At 44.5% G+C, this 23084-nt stretch overlaps 1 protein-coding gene across 2 annotated transcripts; it reads right to left on the bottom strand.

Moving 5' to 3' along the window:
* Positions 1–458: 458 nt before the first annotated feature.
* Positions 459–22676, bottom strand: UBASH3A (ubiquitin associated and SH3 domain containing A). 2 transcript variants are annotated; one of them, XM_049835214.1, is made up of 14 exons: positions 22564–22676; positions 19079–19132; positions 17281–17467; positions 14767–14965; positions 13881–14050; positions 12777–12985; positions 11786–11912; positions 9709–9817; positions 8189–8311; positions 7295–7387; positions 6112–6256; positions 2942–3048; positions 2315–2421; positions 459–1443 (listed from the first exon to the last, which is right to left on the bottom strand). In XM_049835214.1, the coding sequence occupies exons 1-14, from the start codon at positions 22674–22676 to the stop codon at positions 1306–1308; spliced, it is 1881 nt and encodes a 626-aa protein (XP_049691171.1). In that variant the 3' UTR covers positions 459–1305. The 2 variants fall into 2 exon arrangements, with proteins under 2 accessions (XP_049691171.1, XP_049691172.1); XM_049835215.1 differs by having other exon boundaries at positions 2936–3048; positions 9709–9808.
* Positions 22677–23084: the final 408 nt, after the last annotated feature.

The raw sequence follows: 23084 nt of genomic DNA, 5'->3' as shown, positions 1-23084 counted from the left end.
TTTCACTTTAAAATTACAGCGCTGTCAGAAAAGCAAGAGCTCAAGCAATTTCACCAGAGCTGGAAAGTCAAAATGACTCATTTCAGGTGCAAGACCGAGATACGAAATCTCCACGCCCACAGATAGGGGTGCTTGTCAGACACCTCTCAGCCCCAAAGCCTGAATGTTGGATGGGCTCTACCGCATGCCCTGACAGCTAACGGCATGCATACAGAGATATGTCAAGAAGGAGCAGGGAGATGAAGAGTGAAAATGAAAACATTTTTAGTCATGCTAAGAGAGAGAAAAACCTCCATTTTTTCCTTTCGTTGAAAGAAACACTTGTGCTTTCCCAGAGGTAATCTGAGAGGATAACTGGAAAGGAAAACAGACAGTGGAAAGGCATGTTCCTGTTTGTGCATAAAATTTCAGGGCTACATTCCCTTAATTAAACAAATCACCAAGAGAAGAGCTACAGACACATTTTGGGTAACACATCTGGTAGGTGTGTCGCCATTTATACAATTTGGCACGGAACAGGACAGAGCAAAGCTGTTGTCCTGAGAGTGCCATCTCAGGCAGTGTTCAGCAGTTAAGAGTTGCTCACGCCACAGTTTTGTCACCAGTAAAGTAACGCAGGGCATCTTTCTTTGTCCCAGCAACAGTAAAGCAATCAGTTCAGTTTTCTGCAAAAAAGAATCGTTTAGTCCCTTCTGCAATATGGATCACTTAGGAATCACTGAATGGGGAGCTGTTGTGACAGAAAATGGAGCCCCTTTGTAGAAGAGTTAAATAAATAGTCAGTGGGGTATTTGCTCTCACAAAACTGATGGAGTGAACAGGAAACCCAGTGGCTTTAGGTAAAGCTGGTCTCCTCTTTGAGTAGGAGATGACTTTTCTGCAGTCCCAGTTTCTCTGCTTGTCTGAAAAGATCCAAGTTCATGAAAAAAAGCAATTCTTACTGTATGTATTTTGGTCTTGGAAAATGCAACATTTTCTATGTTAGTGCCTTTAGCAGTGGAATTTACAATCAGGTAGTTCTGTATTTATTAAAAGTTGGTACTCAGAAAAGGTTAAAAGGTACTTTCTTCACCACCAGAAGAGTTCTTTCTCCCTTGCACACTAGTTCCTGTGTTCCTTCCTCTCAGCCACTGAAATAAAAACAATATTCAGGCACCAAACTTGGAAGTGTTTTTCTGTGCTTTGACAACTTAGAGATGGTATTTCCCATCCACTGTAAGTCTTCTGGATGAAACACTGGACTGTGCTGAACCATAAACTGTCTTTGGCTTATTTTTGACAACTGCAAAAGGCAGAGCCGGCCTTCTAATCTTCCACAATACCATTTCTCCAGTTAAAGGCTGCATTTGCTCCATGAGTTAACGTCTTCACTGGTGGGTTGACCATCTGCCATTTGTTCTCCTCTTTCAGCTCTTCACAGAAACACATGCCCAGCGATGGGATCTAGGAAGGAAGTTACCAGCAGAGTTACTAGCAGGGTCGTTGCTTTGACATGAAAGAGGGGGCTTTGCTACAGAAGAGAGCAGACCCTGAGACTGTTCTGGGAGGAGAGACCAGGACATTTTGCCTCTTCCAAAATGAACTAAAACCAGACTGAGGCCTGTGGGGTGAAAGCTGAACTTGTGACATCTTCCCATGTTCATACTTGGATTTGATGATCAAAATATATTCACTCCTCCTTATGCATTGACAGTGGTAGTAAAAATATATCTAAAGACTGACGTCTCTGGTTGGTCATACCAAGGCAGATGGTAAAGAAAACTGGGGTGAAGAATTCTGCCACTGGTGATAATACACAAATAAAGTAAACAAAAAACATTGGCGACCAATCTCAAGCACAGGTCCCACTTGTGAAGCTGGAGAGAAAACCCTTCTCCACTTCATTCTGCAGCTGAGCACTGAAGCTGTGAACTTACAGTGACTTGAAAAACACACAGCTTCTTAAAGAGTGACTCACTGAATGTAGCTGCATGTTACACTCACAACACCACGGGGAGGAGACGGAAGGCTAGGTCCAGATGGAGAGGTTTCCAAACGTGCCTCTTTTCTGTTAAATGTTACCTGGCATTGACTTTCCACGGGAGTTGGACAAAAAATTTCTCCAAAGACTTTGCTGCTAGTCACATACTAGGAGAAAATCATTCTCTTGACCTCCTGTGCTTTGCTAAAACTACATGAGATTGTTTGTAATGAGAAAGCTAATGTTGTTGGTATTGGCATGCAGTTACGTGCATGTCTCGCCACGTAAGCAGGCTTCTTATTAACAGTATAATAAAACAAAACCAAAGCTTCCTGCTGAAAAAAATCTTCTTACCTTTCGTACCACCTGAGCAAAGTTGCTGCTGTCTCTGGCAGGGAGCCCTAACAGAGGTCGAGTGAAAGATGCCAAGGAAGAGCCATGGCCCACAATGAGGATGACACCTGATACACCAGAAAAAGCAAAGAAAAGTAGTAAGGGAGCTGCAGCACTGTCAGGTTACCCATCAGCAGATGGATATGAGGCTCTTTTGGGGCTATTCATCTTTGCAGACCTTTTTGATAATGTGGCAGGGTATACTGTGCTGGTCAGAAAAAGTCTGGTGTGTTATATGCATGCCAGCTAGTGAGAAAAAGCATTTGCTAGGAAAAGAGAGAAAAAAAAAAACCTTCCAGAAAAGTATAGTATCTTATGCTGAGCTACATCCCGATGTAGAAAGATGAAGCAAAGTATACTCTTGCCATTTAGTAGTCTACTGTTTCCTGTTTAATTTTGCTTTTTCATTTCTATCTCATAAATCGCATTTATTTTAATTTAGCGTAGCCCAGGACAAGGACTAAGAGTTCACCTTAAGCTCTGTTGAATACAAACAACTCACGTTAAATGTGTTTCTGTTGGCAAATCTTTGCCAGTTCCTGTTACTGAAAGTCTCTGACAGAATATACAAAGATCTGAAACCTTTACCTTTACTGGGGCAGGCAGTGATGATCTGTTTTATAACCGCAGAGCTTCTGCTTACATATTCTTCATAACTTTCCGATGGTACCAGAGAAGAGAGTGGGAAGTTACCCCTGACAATAAAATCACAAATGTATGTTAATCTAGATGAATACTGGGACATTGTCAGCACTATTGAATGACTACACCAGAGAAAAAGCACTTGGTTAAAAGGACGTAGGTTTTTCTACTGACTGGGCTGACATATTGCTGCCTCAGCTTGCATGCAGCATTAGTGTCCCCCACGGTAATTGCCATTAAATCTTATAGCCAAATCTCATAGCTCATAAGGCACCAGACGCAGGGAAAACCATGCTTTAATAAAACTTGTAGTTTACAGTGGAGATTATTTAAAGTAGGATTCATGCCTGAGAAAAGCTTAAGCTTTGAGCAATTCGGTCAGCAGGGACCACTGCCCAGCTATGGACTGCAGACTTGCAGAGCCGCCCCGCTCTAGCAATCCCGACCGAGTTCAAACCAAGGCGAGACACTGACGATGTGAATGCTTTCAAATCTGGTGCCTCAGTGTTAGTCTCTTTAATAAACAAATCAAATCAAACTCAGCAACAAATGAAGCATACCTGTATTAGCTGGACAAATGGATAGTAAAGACTTTCACTCCTAGAGTTAAAAAAAAAAAAAGCGTTTCCAGCACCAAAATGCACCACTCCTAAGTATCTGAGCTCTTCAACTGGGACCAGGTGTCCTTCTTTCTTTTATATGCCAGGGCTCTTCGGGCACTGTATAAACATTTCCTAAAAAAGCGGGAGCCAGACCTCCAAACTGCTGCAAATCAAGGCAGCCCCACAGACCCAGTAGGGCTTGGGTTGGTGGGTGCCGCGCACCCTGCACAGACCCATCCCAAGGCTCCACAGCAGCTTCCAGGACACCAGCTCTGTCCGGCCGTGGGAGGAGGGCTGGGGGCTGCCCCAGTCCGGTGGCAGTGGGGAAGAGCCTGCAGGGCTCCAGTCTGCAGTGGCCAGTGGTGCCAAGGGCAGGGAACACCAAATTCCTGATGTTGGGAGGCCCTGACAGCCTAGTTGAAGGTTGTCATTTGCAGTGGGTGACTATGGTAAAACCAGCCCCTGGGACCTGAGGATTTTGAACCCTGCATGCGACGGGAAGAAACTGGTATCATAAGTACAAGTTTATTGCTGTCGTGGTTTAACCCCAGCCAGCAACTAAGCACCACGCAGCTGCTCACTCACTCCCCCCCCCATCCAGTGGGACGGGGGAGAAAATCGGGGAAAAAAAAGTAAAACTCCTGGGTTGAGATAAGAACGGTTTAGTAGAACAGAAAAGAAGAAACTAATAATGATAATGATAACACTGATAAAATTACAACAGTAGTAATAAAAGGATTGGAATGTACAAATGATGCGCAGGGCAATTGCTCACCACCCACCGACCGACACCCAGCTAGTGCCCGAGCGGCCATTCCCTCCCCCGCTTCCCCCCCAGTTCCTATACTGGATGTGACATCCCATGGTATGGAATACCCTGTTGGCCAGTTTGGGTCAGGTGCCCTGGCTGTGTCCTGTGCCAGCTTCTTGTGCCCCTCCAGCTTTCTCGCTGGCTGGGCATGAGAAGCTGAAAAATCCTTGACTTTAGTCTAAACACTACTGAGCAACAACTGAAAACATCAGTGTTATCAACATTCTTCACATACTGAACTCAAAACATAGCACTGTACCAGCTACTAGGAAGACAGTTAACGCTATCCCAGCTGAAACCAGGACAATTGCTCATCCACCCTATTTTTGCCCGGACCCGAGTGAGGTGCGAGGGTTCTGAACCCTGTAGTTCACATTGCTTCAGAGCTTCCCCTCTGAACTTTCCACTGCTCTGCATTTGCACACTTTCTTTTGAGGCAAGTGTACTGAAAAAACTAGGGAAAAAGTTCTACTGGTGGTAAAACACACCAGAAAGCACTATGATCCAAGAAAATTAAGCATTTTACTCCTTCATGCAATTTCAAATGAAGACGCTTGGCTGTAAGAAATGCACCAAGACATGAGAAGTTTCCTTTCCCCCTTTCTTGTAGATGTGGGAAACCCCAGAGACGCTCACCTTTATTAGCTGAGTAATTTCCTGGATCTGGCTCTGCAGTGCAAACACAGAGCAGCCTGGTTTGCGACCAAGATGAGGAGCTAGATTGAACTGGGGGCTTATCATTTCCTACCCTGCTGTGGTTTGCAAGCACTCAGAAAAGGCATCACCTCCCTCAAGTTGCAAGGGCCCCAAAAAGTCCTTGACGAGCACAGTACTAACCTTTGAGCGATGCAAAACAAAACACCACCCCTCCTCGAATGAATTTGGCACAAACATCAATTGCAGTGAAACGCCGTTACCCTGCCTGCTCCCAAAACCGCAAGGACAGCAGGCTCGTGTCGGGCTCACCTCTCTCTCCCCATCCCCAGACGCTGCATGGATCTGCCCCGGGGTGCACGGGGGGTGGCCCCCCGCTTTCCCTTCCTCTTGTAGCTGTTGGTTCAGGGACGCAAAGCAGCGGCGTTTCAGGCGTGGAGGTGGGCTCCCTGCCACCTCCCAGCCTGTGCTCACCCTCTGCCGCGGGGCAGACCTCTCGCTGCTGCCCTGCAGACCCTAAAAAAAGCGCTTACTGTCCTTTCCGAAAATCACATTTCTTCGTCGCTGAAAACCAGCATGTTATTTCCCCAACAGGTTATTCATCACGTTTCTAAAGTGGGCTTTGCTTGAGCCAAAGGTAAAAACAAAACTCCTGGTACCTGTCACTAATGCCTATAATGCAGCTATTTTTGCGCGTGACAAACCATGGGTCTGAGCCGGCGAATCTGAAGGCGACACCAAAGGAGGGCTGGTCCCATACACAAGTATCAGCTGTTTGTGCACGTGCAGGTGTACCCACGTGCTATGTGCACCCACGTTCCCAAGCGTGCGTGTGTGTCTCTGTGTCAGAGCAGCAAAGTTGACTCTTGGCACAAGATAGCTGACAGCGTATCATATTTGGGGAACACGTCATGCAGACTTGAATTTGATCAGAATCACCCATTTTTTGCAGTGTTCATAGTGGTTTACGACAAATATAAAGACGAAGAGATACCTCAGGGAAAAAAAAAACACCCAACTGCTTTAACAGCTAGATATGGAGCAATTACCTGTAACTTGTGTCTATTTTGTAAGAGGCCTCTGCCAGTTCTGTCACATCCATGAAGTTAGGAATTACTCTGCTTGCTTCCCACTTGGTCCATTCAAACAGTCCTGGTTCCACCCTGATTTTGACTTTTTGATCTAATTTAAGCCCTGGAAGAACAAAAAATATTTGTTAAGAAGAGAAAGGTACACTTGAAGTGTTACATTTGTGCTGTACATTATACCTTGTTGGCTGTAAGGTTTTCATTAATGAAAAAGAATTATTGTCAAAAAAAGAGGATCATGTTGATTAAATGAAGTCAACATTATATTCTTGTCTGACTAATGTTAAGTCACTACAAATTCTTACATTATTATTATTATTTCTGGAGCTCTCTTGTGATGATCTGCAAAGTACAGGAGATAATAAAGACCTCAGTAATGTTGCAATCTGAATAAACTTTAGACAGGAAATGTTTTTACCATTTTTATATAGCATTTTACTCAGTGGTCCTCGGTGGGGCAATAAATTGTCCTACAGTGTTAAAATAGAATTCTCTTGTCAAAAGACACGTTATTTTGTTGATAATTCTCGAGAGGTTACCGAGTGGTACTGGTTCCCAGAAGAAATGCACTCCCATCGTAATTCTGATATAAACATGATAATAAACTGTGAACCTCTGACAGACCTGTGGGAGGGGACAGGAGAGGAAAAAAGAAGAGAAGGAGAGGGAGGGGGAGGAGAAGGAAAGAGGTTCTGCAATATGAAGGAATTAAAATAGTTTGGCTTGCAAAGGCAAATGCTTTCAGGAGAAAGTTGTCTTCCCTGATTCACATACGTATCCTTCAGAGCACTGGAAACATTTGCTTTCTGGAAGAGGTAGCAGTGGTGATCTGATGAGCAGCTACTAATGTTGAATTCAACCTGATGTGAAACACCACTGTTTCATATGACATTAGATTCCACATTAACTAGCGAGGACTAGAGTTAATGGGACGGTACTCTCCAGACCATACACGTGGCAGCACGTTTGTTACTGCCTGTATTACCAAGCTAGACAAAACCACCTTGTCTTCCCTGCTTAAATGTAACAACAAATAGCCACAAAGTCGTACATCTTCTTAATTACTCATCTCAGAGACTTCACAAAAGTTTGACGAGGACATTTTCACCGTGGCAAAAGCACCCGGCCAGTTTTGGTGCCTTACCCTGCAGTATGTGTTGAGCTGTCTGTATGCAGCGGAGCGCGGGTGACGAGTACACGTAGCTGACTGTCACCCCCTGGTCCAGCAAAGCTTCTCCTGGATGGGAACAGCAAAGTGAATTCCTCTTTCACAAACCACGACAGATGAGAAAATACCACAAAATACTTTCTGCAAAAAACAGCTTGGAGCTTTTCAGTTTCGTTGACACGGGATACATTGACAGTCCCTTTCTATCAATTTTTTTCACACTGTTGGCTGCCTGAGCTCACTAAAAAGCTCATTCTGGTTATAACAGCAAGTTTAAAACGAGTGCTTGGAAAATAATTTTAGAAGATTCGCCCAAATTCTGCAAACAGCAGTTAGGTATTTGGGTGTCTCCATATATCTGAATCATCAGAGATAAACATTTGCACCAGACTTGCATTGTCACAGTCAGGTGTGGCTGCTCAGGGAGCAGAAACAGCTTCATCTGATGAGTGATCTGAGTCCGACTAACCCCCAGCAGCCAGCCGTCAGGCACCTGTGATGAGGTGACCACATGCTGCTGAACATGAAGCTGCTTCCTCTGGTCAGCCCCTTCGCTCCTCGCTGCCCACTCAGTGACAAACACGTAAGACGTTAGTCCCTTGGAGACACGCAGAAGGGCACAGCTAGTGTTGCAGCTTCTTTTTTTTTCTTTGCCAGGAACTGGCAGAATGGGTCTCCAAGATGAGCAACCAGCCCCACCCTCTATTTTACTGTTTAACAAGATCTTGCAGCCGTTGCCCATACGGAAGTGTTACCACAACGAGCGCTACTAAGAAGTTTTTCTACTACAAAGCCAGTAGGAGCTTTTGCAGGTGATGAAAGCCTGCTTCCCAAGCCCTTCCATTTTCGGGAGGATATTATCCAGCTTACCTATAAGCCTAGACTGGAAAACACCACAGGAAGATAAAGGAGGATCGCACTCAAAATTCTTCATGCTGTCTTTCCTCTTCGGCAGGGTGGAAGGGAAGTTCAGATCAGCTCTGTAGTATTTTCCTGAAACGAGGTGGGACATTTTGCCACTGTACGAGGGAGGCAGCAGCTAACACACAGGCTGCGTTTCGTTATAATGGCTTCGTTTCTTCTGAATGGTAGAACGGCTGGTTCTGAAAACTCAGCCCGGAATGACATCTCGACTGGCAAGTGAAACAGGTCGGGGTCTGTTCTCTGGCCACGAGGGCAAGTGAAGAAGCAGGGTGTCCACCCAAGGAGCCAGTCTCTCTTCCCTCCACCTCAGACACCCGTGCTGTCTGTCCAGTGGGGACCGACCCTGGTCTGTGCTCTCCCCAAACCTCGCCTGGAAACCGTAGGGGTGAGGGGGAGCTGCCATCAGCCAAGACCACGCCAGGGAGACAGTTTGGGGGATCATGGGGCAGTGCCTGAACTCAGATACCTACAGGATTATTTCAGTACTACAGACACAGTCAGTGTCTCACTGGTGTAAAAACCTGGTGACTACTATTACCTTAAAGGTACCATATTCTAAGGTCACAACACTGGCTTGGGAAATCACCTGTCCTAACAAAACAGAACCTCTTATGCAAGTTCCGAAGGAGCAAAATGTGGGAGGAGAGAGAGGGCAGGAAATTGTGAGACTTCGGCTTTGTGGGGCTCAAATGAAGCGAAAGTCCACTCCCTATTGATATTCTTTTACCATTGCCAATGACAAAACCCAACATTTGCCCTGAAGGAAAATGAAACCAATGAATTGATTATGCAGCCAGAAGGTACCATGCTCATTATCTAGCCTGAATTTTGGACACTTTAGATAGGAGATCTCCAGCATAACAAAGGAGACTTTCAGCGTAAAGCTCTCCGTTCTGAACTCCCACCTTCTTGTTACCCTCCTTCCTCCTGACACACAGTTCCCTGTTCTGGGTCAGTTTTCTTCACCTCAAAACATACATTTTTGAGAGAGAGGGCCAAGAAATTCAACTTTTCATTTAGGTCAGTGCTGACATCTCCTTTCCTCCATGGTTTGCTCTTGCTCTTCTTCCCCAGATTTGACTAGTGACGTACTGTGACTGATCAACAGACCATGATTCTGACTGAAGCGCAGAAATTTGGAGGGGTCTGATGACCACCACCTTGTGTAATGAGCGGTAGAGATGTTGTGTTTTGTACATCCGTCAGTGAAACACACATCCATCAGTATCACAAGAGCTTTGCTTGGCCTGCAGAGTTTATCCAACATAAACATGAAGGACTTTAGGACATTACAAAATACTGGTTGCATGCAGATCAAAGCAGTGTTGTACCTGACTTGCAATGTTACTCACTCTTTTGTGTCAGTGTTTACATTTACACGTAGGAGACTGACTCTCTTGTACCTATGACTGGGATTAATTGGTTTTGGTTCTGATTTGCTAAGATCCTTCCACTATCTTACTCACCATCTGCAGTCAAGCACTGTTGAAGCCAAGATTTGCCGAAGACCTGATCAACTCTTTCCCCATGACGCGTGACCAGCACACCTCTTCGGAGGGTGACATTCTGCGACAGCTGTGTAAAAAGGGTTTTTCATTACGATATTAAATATAACCTTGCATAAAAAGTCTGGATTTCTGGATGCTGCCTGATGGAGGAAGGAAGAGCAGACCTGCCCTGGGAGGTTTATAACAAACACAGAGGGGGAGAGAAGGAGCTGCTATAATAGGTGCCTATCTTTAGGACAATAGTAAGCCTGACTGGCTCTCCACTGACAGCAAATGAAAGAGATCCCTGACCTTCATGGGCCACAGATTAGGTTTTAATTCTATGTTTACACTAGTGAAAGGTAGTGCTGATAACAGAGCTTTTCATTCCAGTGTGGGAAGGAATTATAATTTTAATATCTATCATATAGTTGGTATAAACAAAAGAGGGAAACTAGCTAAGATGTAAGTGGCAATGCTCTTTTCTACACCAGGACTAACACCAAGGTCATCCTTCTTTTCCTAATGAAAACACTACTTTTACACTTTTCATAACTGTGTGGCCAAGTCAATAGTGAACCCAGTTTTCCTCTGAGGCCACTTTTTACTCAGACTGCATGGAATTACAAATAAATTCTGAGTAGTTTGAGTTTAGTATACAATACATATTAAGTACAGATGAGAAGATAGGGGGAAACAGGTCAAAGGCTTTAAAAGTTTTTCAACCCATTGCAGCATTACTGCTGCAGCACTGAGGTTAGCGATGTGTATCTTCAGCAGCAGAGAAGGGAATTCTTAAGAAGTGGTATGAGATTTATATTCATGTATTCTGCTAAACGTTACTGCATTTCTGCCATAAAACAAGAATCAACCGCCGCAAGATCAGAGTTTAAAACTAGGGTTTTGTGGTCTTGCTCTTCTGCTTAGGAGGAACCCAGAGGCTGGGGAAACTCCTAGACTGGAGACGTGCACATCTGCAAAACATGTTCCTCAGGCCAAGTGGTGGCTCTGCCACAGATCTGAGCTAGATAAGAGAGGCTAAGAGCAATCAAGAGCCGGTGGAAGGACATACGTGTGACTTGTGCAGATGTTTCCATCTTACGGTTGTACACACGGCATCCTGGGACCCCCCAGGATGGAAGTTCCCTCAAGGTGCCCTCAAGTTTCTCTGATGCTAACACAAATGAACCCAGGGTTATCCCCAGCACAGCCAGAAGAGAGGCCATGGGGCCAGCAAGCCCAAAGGAGTTTCTGCAGCATGCCAGCGTGCTGGAAAGGACCGTCTTGGCATCCCTGACAGTCAGAGCCAATAGGGCAGTGCAGGTGCAAATGTGCTGTAGGTAAAAAACCAGAGTCCTTATTTGTTTTGCTCTTCCTACCAGAAGACCAGTGGAAAACCTGGGGAAAAATCTGATACACATGGATTTTGAAACTGGGACAAAAACGTAATCCCATCAGTGCTGCTAACCTTTACAGCTGGCTGTTCTCCTGCAGCAGTTCTATGCAGTTATTTACATTAACTCTGTATCTAAAAATACAAAAGAAAATGAAACATTTAAATGTGCCAAGATCTGGGACCAGGTAAACCACCAAGGTGACATCCATAGGATCTGGACATAAAAGTAACAATGAACAATGAGCCTAATTCTGCTCTAATTACTCTGCTATGAACCCACATGAAAGTCAGGGGATGTTGTGCCCATGTCTCACTTGTCAGACTTTTCACCATACCTCTGCACAGCTTGCCCGGTAAGGCTGTGCACAGAGAAACCTGAGCAGAGAACTCATATGCTGTGCTATTATGACAGCAACAAAAAGTCTTATGAAAGAAGGCAGGAGTAATACACATGATATAAGTCACAAAATATTTATGAGATATTATACTGTACAGTATAAGCATATTTGTGTGTGTGTGTGTATATATGTGCATTACAACCTAACATGAAAATGTGAGGGAGAACAAGGAAAATAATATTAAATTTACTGAATGCTTTTAATACATAGTATATCTGCACAAGCACACGGCAAAGATTAGAAATGAAAAAAAAACAATTACCTGAAGAGAAAGTACATTGGTTACGCTCCTTGACATACTGGGATTATGGACTTTTCCATTCAGCTTTACATTAGGTTCATTTTCAGTTTGGGTGAATAATCTCGAAGGTGTTACAAAAACATATTGCCTGTAGAAAAAGCAGAAGCAACACACACACACACACAAACATATGGGTGCACACACAAATAGAAGGGATTTTTAAGTTGTGATTTTTGTCTACAGAGACGTGTAAGTCAGGATTCATGTTCCGTTCAATATTTTTTGCACACTTGCAATCCACTTCATCACTTTGTTCTTGATTTAGAATCTGCCCCGGAAAAATGAATCTAAAAGAATATGAATCGATGGCATATATTGTGTGTAACTCTGCTGAAGTGTGATCTTCAAACAGGAAAAACTCCCTGGTTGCCTCCTCTGTCTCTGAGGACTCAATAAGTGCACCTACACCTCCCTGCTTAGAAAAATCAGCTCTAATCTACAAGTGGCATCAGCCCTGCTGTCAGCAGCAGAACAAAGTGCAGGAAGCCAGACAGATGCCTGCTGATACAGGGTAAATCAACAAGACAAGGGTGGAGCAAGGTGGTGGAGCAACCTTTGCGTGGTTTCATTTCAAGTTAACTTTGCAAGCCTTTGAAATGAGAATAAAGAAGAACGGAGAAAGCACTGAGCCAGGCTGAAGACTCAGTCTGCCCGGCAGAACGTGGTCTTTTAAAATTCATTAGGATGTTCAGGTTGTTCAAGACCAAACAGGGGTCATCCCTTGAGCAGCTGAACTAATGAACTCCGGGTGTCTGTGGGTGCGTGTCCTATGTCCCTTCTTCCAGAAGTCTCGGCGTCCCACCCAGACCCCCAGGACCCCCCTCTCCTCTGCCCACGCTGCCTCCAGTTCCCGCCTGGCAGCCCACAGCTCCCGGCGAGGAGGAACGCTGCCACGGCTCCCCAGCAGGAAAAGTGGCTGACGCAAAGCAACACCCACGAAAACCCACCTTACCTGTGCTTAACCCACGTGTCTGACTCGCTGGCCCTCTCAGTGTAGTTTTCGGGAATAAAACCCCTGCAGCCGGTCCGATGCGAGGTCCCGATCACCCAGCCTTCGCTCACGTCGGACTGCTGCGTCGGGTCAACGTAGACGAAGTCGCCGGCGTTGATCATGAGTTCGTCGATGTTCTGGGGCTTGTACTGGAAGAGGGCCCTCAGCGTCTGGGGGAACACGCAGCAGGGTCAGGCTGCTGCCCAGAACCCGCTGCTGCCCGTGCCACAGCGGTTCAGGAGATGCTTGTTCCACTCTCCACTGGACGCAGCGACCGCTACTGTTTTCCGCTCTGCAAATGCTCTTTAATGGCGTTTTGGCAGAGAAAAAAGGAAGACACTACTGCATTTGCAGTATGTGTAAAAATGGGCACTTGGTTTTCATAAAAATACTTTTTTCCCTGTAACTAGTACAGACTTATACGGAAGCAAACATAGCAAAAGCATTGTCAGCTGGTTTTGTGATTACTTGCAGCTCTCCTGAGTGTGACCCAAATCCAATGTAAGACTTGTGACAAAGCAATATACTGATCTGACTAAAAAATGTTGATCATTCCATAACTTAAAATTGGAAATGAGAACTGGAAAAATGTCGACTGGTTTTAACCAGGAGTTTGTCAAGCAGAAAATCATCAGCGACAACTGTGCCCTGCTCACTGATATTTAAACTGTGCAGTTTTCATCATGGCTGGAACAATCAAGAAAACTGATTTTGCTGAATGGAATTTTACTGCAAAGCTGTGATCTGGCAAATCCTAGCAAATATTCAAAGATCATCATTTCCTGTCTCTCTTATTTTTTCCTGTCACGGTAAGTTTAGTTTTTTCTGCTGGAGTTGGGAATTAGACCTTGATGACATGCAGGTCAAACAGCCTAACATAAATGTATCTTCTACCGATTCATGAGTACAGTTTTTCAACCCAAAGAGGTGCTTGAAATAACCATGCTTTTTGAAACACTGTACTGTGCATGCACTGATTTTCTTCACGGAAAAAAAAAGGCAAGATGACTGTAGCAAAGAGTCTGACCATGGGCTCGGGAAATTAAATAAATCTGATGACAGTACCTGGTAATGCACAAAACGCATGTCCCGTGAGTAGAGAGCAGCTACCCACTGGCAGCTCTCCCCCGGGTTAATGCATTTGGCCAATTCTTCCAAAGTCTTCTGATGGTGAGGATAAAATTTGTGAGCCAAGGTAAGGTGGAGCTGCTTTAGGCAGGGCTTCACATGGCAATCTAGGAATAAAACAATCATGTCACAACATAGAAGTGAAGGTCATTTAAAGCTCTTTTTGTTTAGTCCTACATGTTTTGCATGCTACAGGAAACACCATAGTAATCAGTAGTGGAGTAGATCAGAGTTTTGCTGAATAACTGTTTCGCAGAATGTCATGATTTTAATCATGCCAAAATGATTCATAAATCTGGACTTGATTTGCTCCCTGGCTTCAGCTGGGAGAAAAGAAACGAGCAGGGTTTGAATTCCTCTCCCAGCCTGAGATATATTGAACTTGTTTCTCTGAGACGCAGCTATTCTGGGGTTGTATCCCCTCAGTCTCAACTGGTGATGCAGTTTCCCTTGGATGACATTGGAGTGGGGATTAGGACCTTCTTCTCAAGGATGCAGTCAGGCGATTAGGCTGGTCCATAGCACCATGGAGATGGAGGTCTGGGGATAGGGAGGATTATATCCCCACCCATCTTGGATATCCTGATCGTTGACCTATCAAATTACACAGCTAACCTTTTCAGCTTCTAGATAAAAGCACTGTGTCTTCAAAGTCTAAACCATGCTTCCCTAGCCATGCTATTTTCAAATCTGTAGGAGGAAAGGGTGTTTGCTGGCATAAAACATCAGCTAAGCTTCCCTGCAGGCACAAGAAATACTTTCAGTAATATGCCTAAGCATTTGTGCTATGATCCATCCATTTTCCCTCTAATTTTGGTCCTACCTGCCTGGGCTGAAGCCTCTGACGAGAATGCCAGAGCAAACTCTTTGAGGATATTTGCATGGCTGTCACCAATGAAGAAGCCAAGGTAGCTGGTGGATGAATGTAGTGATAATGAAATAGATGGTGGAAAGCACTGTGAAAAGCTGTCACCGACTCGCTTTAAGGTGTCATACAATATTTCCACTTTCTGGTCTTCACACTGAAAGAAAACAGGAGGAACAGACTTTACCCACTGGCTCAACAGCCACTATTGTAGCCTGTGTCATACAGTAATAGCAGAAAACAATGCAGGAATTAGACTTCCTGAGAAAGACAACACACCTACAAACTTGCTTGAAATTCCTGGTATTAAGATCAGTAATATTGGGCAGTTTGATCAGCACAGTATCCTGGTGCTATAATAGGAGAGGGAGCCTTCTACCAGGAGGCTGGATAGGAAAGAGCCAAAAGATTTTACCGTCTGACAGGTGTGCAGTAACCTGACTGAAATGAAGCAGGGATCATGAATTCCCTCTTCAATTCTAAGTAAGAATTTGCATTATTGTTATCTGACAGCTGAAATAGCTCCTGCTAAAACTTCAAGATCTCAGATGCTGAGCAACATACCTAGCAAAATTTATGAGGCATCTTTGTCATTATGACCCTTAATGCTCTAATCACAGCAAATTAAAGGATTGTACGGAGCCATGCTTCCACAGAAAGTGTCAATTAAGCAATTTAAACAGTGAAGAGACAAGGGTGAAATTTGTGCTGTCTAATCAGAGACAAAAACATTAACAATGCACCATTTCCACACTGCTTTAGTCTCCTCCACAGGGCTGTTTGCTCCATTTAGCCTTTTCACTAGGTCACACTGTTGAAGGGGAAGAGCAGAAGAGAAGAAAGGAGCTCCTCCTGCTTAGACCGTCTTTCTCTCTTGAGCATTTCTCAAGCCACACACCCACTGCCTGGCGAGGCTCAGGCGTGGTGAAGAGAGAGGCATTAGGGGCACTGGGCAGACTGGGCTGTGGGGTGAGAGAGGCAGGTGGGATCCTGCACCAGGGCAAGTGCCGTGCAGCAGGATCCGCCGGGGCTGACAAGTCCGGGAGCTGCAAAAGACGTGGGGAGTCAGGAAAGAGGAGAGGGCTGTGTCGGGAGAAGGAGGTGGGAGGCAGGTCAGTGAGTCTCGCTTTCTGCCTGTGAGGCATCCAGGCCAGCTCTTGCTGACAGCTGACGAGCAGAGAATAGCACCGGAGGGGGCATTTATCCCTAGAAATATGCTACCTGAAACAGGGCGGAGGTGCCTGAGGTGAGGGTTGCAATTCAGTCATCTCTTCCAGGGGCAGGCCTTTAAACTTGACACCCTTCAACACCGTGGCATTCGTTATTAATTCATGATTTTTGTTCTGTATAATTGTGATTAATGGCCACAGGGTACCCTGCTATTCAATATTTTGCAACAAAATACTCTTATTTTCGCTGTCTATACTTCACAGCATGGTTTAGCATGAAAGTATGATTAACATAATAATTTTGTCCAGCTACTCTAGCTCCTATCTGTTTCAGCGCATCTCAGCTGCAGCTGGTGTTCATGTGCAACACCGTCAGTGTGCGAAAACTGGATACCAGTTGGCTCCAGAGTTTTTCCAGACCTTTGCTGGTCTTTGCTGATACCGGGGTATTCACCCGTGCAGGAGAAGGAGCTCTGCTGGGAAGTTCTTTAGAGGGTTACCGTTCACTTAGAAGGCCGGCTAGGAGGACAGTAGCACCTCCAGAACCAGAAAAAAGCCCAACAAGAGTCCAGCACAGGAGCCTAACTTCCATGTGAAATTATTGACAAAGTGACTCAATTGCACTGCTGGACTCCCGTCCAGCTCCCCTTGCTCCTTCCATCCCTGTGCATTTTGCTTCTCCCTTTTTCACAACATCCAAGCTCCAGTAGAAAGGGTAAAGACTGGAACATGCCACCATAGCAATGACCTTCTGGCTGGGGCTCTCTGGGCTAGGTAGCGATTTCCCTGAGATTCCCAAAGGCATAATACCAAAGTTGTCTATATCCTATGATAACACTGTCACTGCTGCACAGTTGGCTGAAGCCAGCCACTGCTGCCCCAGGCAGGAAGGTTTAACATCCTAGATGGATGCAGCAACGGGCATGGTCTCTCTAGCCTGCTGATAGCTGCGTGTGGGGACCAGTGCTTCACTGCTGGCAGGTCCACGGGCAGCCTGGACTGCACAGAGTTGCTCTAGATGGATGCTAGACACCTGTCACTCAGCTACCCTGAAGCATCCCACTGGCCCCAGCACCCAATTTTTAGGTATGCCAAGGGCTAAGGTAGGTAGCTAGAGCGGGTAGTGGGAAGAAAGCCCCCGGTGCCTGTGCAGGGGCTGAACACTCAAATATTAAGCAAACACGCCTGGACCTAGGTCATGTTAGTTTGATCACCAAGGAGAATTTCTGGTGTAAGACAACTGTAGGTGGTCCACTCCCACCAGCAGTTTATATTTGACCCTTGCACATCTTTTGCGCCTTACCGTGAAGAAGTCGCAGAGAGTGATGTGTGGAAAAATCTCGTGGGCTCTGTTTTTCCCACACTGGCGCTTGCTCTCCTTCCAAAACTCTTGCAGATGGTCATGCAAACGGCCGGTGGGACACAAGTAAAGAGCATACTCCTGAGGGATTGGGTCATCCAAAGAGGGATCGTTGCAGTGGGAGTGCAACCTGAAATCAAGAGCATATCACAGAGAGTAAAGTATGTGCACCGCTTACTCTTGTTTCCTGTGGTTGAAGGCATCCATAGTAGAGACCAGAAAAAGGAAATACAAACTTGTTGTTCTCTTACAAAGGAAAAGCTAAATTAAGAGCTCCTTACAAATTTTCTCTCTGAAATATTAACTAATGGAGAACGGGTTTTTCTTCTGCTTATTTTTCGTGTACTTTACATTTTAGTATGTGCCTTCACTTCTTTCAATGTCTGAAAATGAGGCAACAAAAAAGATATTTTTAGATTTTGGGGGGTTATTCTTCCCCCTTTTTCATGACTGGAAACAGAGGACTGGAGGAGGAAAAAGAAGCAATGGGTAGAAAATATTGAATAATGCCCAAATGAAAAATAACTGAAGATTAAAAAAATACCCCCAAAGAGCTAGCATTTTTATTCAGCCCTAGTAAAAGCAAACAAGACAAATCAGAAAATGTACAAGCAAAGATCAGAAACTCATATCCCATGCGATGACATCCTTCACCTTGATCTTCACATGCTGTATGTTTGGCTTTGCAGCTGTTGGATTGGGAGTGATTGATGGAAAGTGTGGTGGCATTGCTGACAAAAAACTATTTGGGAAGAATCTGCCATTCTCAAATGTCTCCTCTGGCTTTTTACCAAAAAAAAAAGAAAAAAAAAAGAAAAAAAAAGAAAGAAACAATCAAACCAAGCCCAAAAAATCCCACAGCAAAACCCAGAAAAGAATGCAAGGAAAGACTGGATTTGATTTGAGAGTGGATTAAAGAAAAAAAATCAATTATCAGCATATGAATACTCTGTGGGACTCTTGGTACAGAAGAAAAAACTTTGTAGAGCTCAAGACTAACAAGTCATTTTGACTCTAATGATAAGTCCCTCTGATCATCAGCCTTTCAGCTTATTTTATAATGAGCCTTTCTCAAGGGAAGAAGATGGGCTGTTTGCCTTCAGCCATTGCCATTTAACCCCATGTTATTACTGCACGTGTTTGTAACTGCAGCCATGGGTTTACAGATATTTTCCCTGTTTCCTTCCTCCTTTCCTTCAGGATGGAAAGTCCAGGTTCCCCCCTCAAGTCCCATTCCAGCTGCCCATGGGTGCACACCACGAGGTGTGAGCTCCGTGCTGAGGCAAGAAGGACATTTACCCCATGGGTGGCTCTGAGCACCTTCCTGAACATGCCTTAGTGCATGGCCGCATCCTGGCTCGGACCCCGGGAACCCCTTGCAGAGGCAGTGAGCAGACCTCGGCGGCCACAGCCATAAATAAGCAGGAGGGTTCAAACTGAGGAGAAGTGTCTGGTCCCATGAATTCACTAACATCACTGTGGTAAAAGTAGATGCTTCTGCCCAAGGCTGCCCTTTCCTCTCCAGCTTTTCTGATTTACCCTGGACCTTCTGCAAATAATCTCTTTCTCTGCATGAACTAAAATAAAAAAAAAAAAAAAAAAAAAAAGAAAAAAAAAAGAACTCAGATGCAGGGCGTTTTATGGCAGCTAACTTCACATTCAGTGACAGAATCAGCACATGAACAAGGATTTTTAGCCAAGTTTAATCTGAAAGCATTCCTTAGAAATCACAAGTACTTACCATTTTGCAGCATCTTCTATCGTCTTTTGTCCAGTAGCAGCCAAGGCCTTTTGCCTAACAAAAAAATAAAACCGATTCATCAGAATAACAGAAAGAAAAATTCTAGAAAGTAAAGAATGGACATGCTGTCATCACCAAGTCTATTCTCCAGCACAGACAGGACCTTTAAACAACTAGGTTATTCCTGGCAAATATTAACATTCTTGAAGCCCTCCAGATAGTTTTTTCCGCTACAAGTCTTTAATTCCTTGAAGATTGCTAACCCGTCCTCCTTTGTGTTCTGGAGGTGTTTCCTTAGCAGCCCTACTGACTATGTGGATTTCCTTAGGGTTGGGTAAACCACGCACTGGAAGAGCAGGGTTTGCTCGGTACATAGGGTTATGTTCTGGTTCAAGATGTCAGGCCCAAGCCCATACATATAAACAAAGCAAGACATACTGATGTTGGGGTTCGAAAATGTGGGTTGAGGATCTCCCAGAGGCTAGCAGAGAGCCAGATCTAATCCACCAGTTCAGTCCAAGATGAGGGACAATATCTCACGTTTCTCTCTGTTAATGCAGCTGTCATTCTCTGGGATTGGATTTGATTCCCATTTCCTTTTCTCACTAGAGCTTTCAAAATGCCAACTATGGGCTTCATACGAACAAGTCTCTGTGACTAAATGCTGGGTGATGGGTGAAGGATTCCAGTGTTTAAGTAGCACCTGCACCCATGAATCCCATTTCCAGTCCTGTAACCCACCTACAAACTTCTCAGAAGAGACATGAAGGGGAAGTAGAGACAGTGGATGTGGAATAAAACCCGCTAAATTATTTGGCATCTGCTCATGTCTTTCCTTCTCTCTTGAGGCCATCCTTTCTGGCCAGTGGGTCCTGAGGGCCTTCATTCTTTTAGTCTCCTCACATTTTTATCCTCCACCCATCCCTGTGACACCCGAGCATGCACCAGCAATGCAATGAGTACATTAAGCAGCAGGACTCAGGTTCATCCTTGGTGGTTCCTCCTAGCCTTCTGTCTTCTCTCTAGTGCAAAAACTACACATGGGCTTGTTAAAAACATTTAAATGTACTTATGCAATCATGCCTGGCTCTTTAGTGGGGGTTCAACATGGATGAGGGCTAAACATGAGTTTTACCTTCTACCTCAAGCTTTACCTTCTACCTTTCTTCTCCATAAAGTAAATCAACTACCGTGGCCAAATCAATGCAAAACCATGACCTAGCTTGTCTAAAACTAGCCTGTGTCCTCTGTGACTGAATACTGCACATTTTCTTTCCACACCTCTGCTGGCTCTCCCTTGTCCATCACATCAAACACAACCAACCTATGTTTCTGCCATTCTCCCCATACAGCCCTTCCTGCCGTATTCTGTTGAAATGTCAGTGCCTGCCTCTGCTCAGCCAATGATGCCAGACTTTGTCAACCACTTGTTACACCTCAAAGTCAGTGTTTTACTGCTTCATGTCATGCTGCTCCTCCTACTCGGAGAGAAGCTCTGTGCAAGCTGCCCCGAAGGCAAATCGAGCATGACTTCATCTTTTCTTTACCATAGGGCCTGCAAAATCGTAAATGTAATAAGACAAGCGAGACCTGAGACCATGGACTGTCATGCTGCTCAATACTATCGCTCTCTTGTGCTCCTCTCTGTGCCTGTTCCCACCTTTTGTCTCATCATATATGTTGGCTGTAGGATGCTTTCCAGCAGGGTTTGTAGAGCCCTTAGCAACAGGAGAGCATTAGGCTGTGATAGACATCCTATGCTTCCAAGATGAGCAGTGAAGATTGAAAGATAATGCATAGAATAAATTCTGTATATACCAATTTCTTTCAGATGATAGAGAGTAGGAATAAATCTTTGAAAATCTGTATTAAAAATAGTGTCTTTACAGTGAGAACAAACTGAGTCTTCCCTAAAGCAGAAACTGCTGACACTCTTCAGTTCTGTGTAAAGCACCAGGGAAGGCCCATTTTGTTGATCTGATGCTAGGCTTGATCCTCACATATTTGGTTTTTGTTCTTTGGGGAAATGTTGCTTTGGCATGCTGGTTCTACTTTATGAAAGATTTAGTAATATTTCCACCCAGCCTTGTTTTTGTCAGGCCAGGACATCTCAAAAGAACAACTTTTCAGTACTTTCATTTACGGTTCAACCCAGGAACTGCAGAGACAGCTAACAGGTTTTATAAAACGCAATCAAAATTTTGAAGGTCTTCAAGTCAATAAAAGCAAATAAATTAAAAAATAAAGTGCTTTTGGACATTTTATCATTTTATGTTGATTTGCATAGTGCTTCTGCCACTGCTTCTTGATTTTGACCTGGGAAGCACAAAGCCATTTCTGTAACAGCAGAAACTGTTTCGAAGAGGATTTGAAGAACATCACATACAGGACAAAAAAATTCAAAAACTAGCTGTTACTTTGGGGTGGCCAAACTTATAGTATTACTAGAGAAATGATGAGCCAGGTTTTCAGCTGCACAGCTAAAATTCCACTATGTTCAACTGGGAACAAGGGACCCACAGTTTCCTTGCAAGCTGTTCCCATCATGTCTAAAGTTGACCTGCTAAACACAGCTGTTCCTAAAAAAGCAACATGGCACTTCTGAATGGAGCCTTTTCAACTTGCTTAATTTTCAGTCAAAAGGGAGAGATATTGCTCTCCTTTCTAAAATATTTTTATGAGGGGTTCTTCGACATTTAAATAAAAAGATTTATTTTTTTAACAGTTTGAACCAAAGTGTCCATACTTGCCCTTCAGAGGTTGGAAAATCCTCCCCCAAACTTCCTTGTGCAACCGCAGTGATGTTTGGGGGAGGAGTGGCCACCACGTTTCTTTTTTATTAACTTGGTTAGCTGCCACCAGTTAATCTCTCATCCATTCGGGTTGCCAAGAGTAGCGCCTCATTCTTTACTATTACATTTTCCAGGTAAGACACGCTTGTGGAACAAGATCCTGATTCAAGACAGGAAGAAAAATCGACAGACTTAGGTGGCATCTTGTTAAGGAAAGCTTACTCTTTTAAAAGAGTTTCCAGTGACAAAATCCAGCAGGAGGTCTTTGCCAGGCCTGAAGAAAACTTTGGGTAGAAGTTACATCCACATTTAACTCCCTTATAATAACAGTGGTAAGCAGAAAAAAATGACAGGGTATATATCCCAAGACTAAACTATGGACATCAACTTCTTAACTTATTGTGAAGCCTCTCAACCTGAAGATGTGGAAGGGTGTTTTGTCTTCAGATATGCACAGTATTTTTTAAAATGGGTACAGAGCGGGTTGTTGTTGCAGTATGAGCAATACACACAGCTCTACAAGAAATTCAAAGCAAGACAGGTCTGATCCCTGTATAGAGACATCACCCTCAGGAAACAGCGTGGTCTCTTGATGAAAAAAAGCAAGGTGCCTGCTGTCAGGATCTTATGAGAAATACCTCTTATATCTTAAATTCATCTTACTGTGCAAAGGCAGCCGAACACATTACTCACGCGATATGAGCCGGGAATCCTTTGGCGAGGAGGGACTCAAGGAGTACAGAGGTGCTTTTTCTCCTGTGCTTGTTGGCCACCTTTGCGTACAGCTGCGTCTCCGCCACCGCCATCTCTTCTGCTCTTCCCCTGGCCGTGTGCTGAGTGCTGACAGAAATTGGGAGGTGGGAGGAGGGTGAGAGGAAGGGAGGGAGTAAGAAAATGAAAGAGAGAGAAAGAGAAAGAGGCAGCTAAAATAAAAAAAAAACACTCAAACCTCTTGTGATCTTTTCTAACAAAAGCTGACATCCTGTTTTCGTAGCATCTGCATCTCCGATTTTTTGGTTTAGGGTGGCTAAAAAAGCAAAAGCTACCTGCAGGCTTTCCCCATCCGCCCCAGCAGAGCAAGACTAGTAGTCCAAAGGTAAACACCACAGCCAGGGTGGACTTGCTGAAGGGTCTGAGATGGGATCTTTTAGCCTTTCATTTTAAATTGCTTTCTGAAAGCCAAGAAATCCACCTGAGCTGCTACTGCAGCATGG

The sequence above is a fragment of the Accipiter gentilis genome, chromosome 32, assembly GCF_929443795.1.
Source record: "Accipiter gentilis chromosome 32, bAccGen1.1, whole genome shotgun sequence".
Classification (NCBI taxonomy): Eukaryota; Metazoa; Chordata; class Aves; order Accipitriformes; family Accipitridae; genus Astur; species Astur gentilis.
Note: the sequence above shows the minus strand (reverse complement) of the source record. Positions and strands in the feature narration are given on the sequence as shown.

Coding starts and splice junctions, on each gene's coding strand:
- UBASH3A (XM_049835214.1), bottom strand. CDS start 22,676: ATGGCGGTGGCGGAGACGCAGCTGTACGCAAAGGTGGCCAACAAGCAC. Junction 9,818..11,785: donor CCAATGTACTTTCTCTTCAG/GTAATTGTTTTT, acceptor CTTTTTACACAG/CTGTCGCAGAATGTCACCCT. Junction 7,388..8,188: donor TTTCCAGTCTAGGCTTATAG/GTAAGCTGGATA, acceptor GTTCCCATCCAG/GAGAAGCTTTGCTGGACCAG.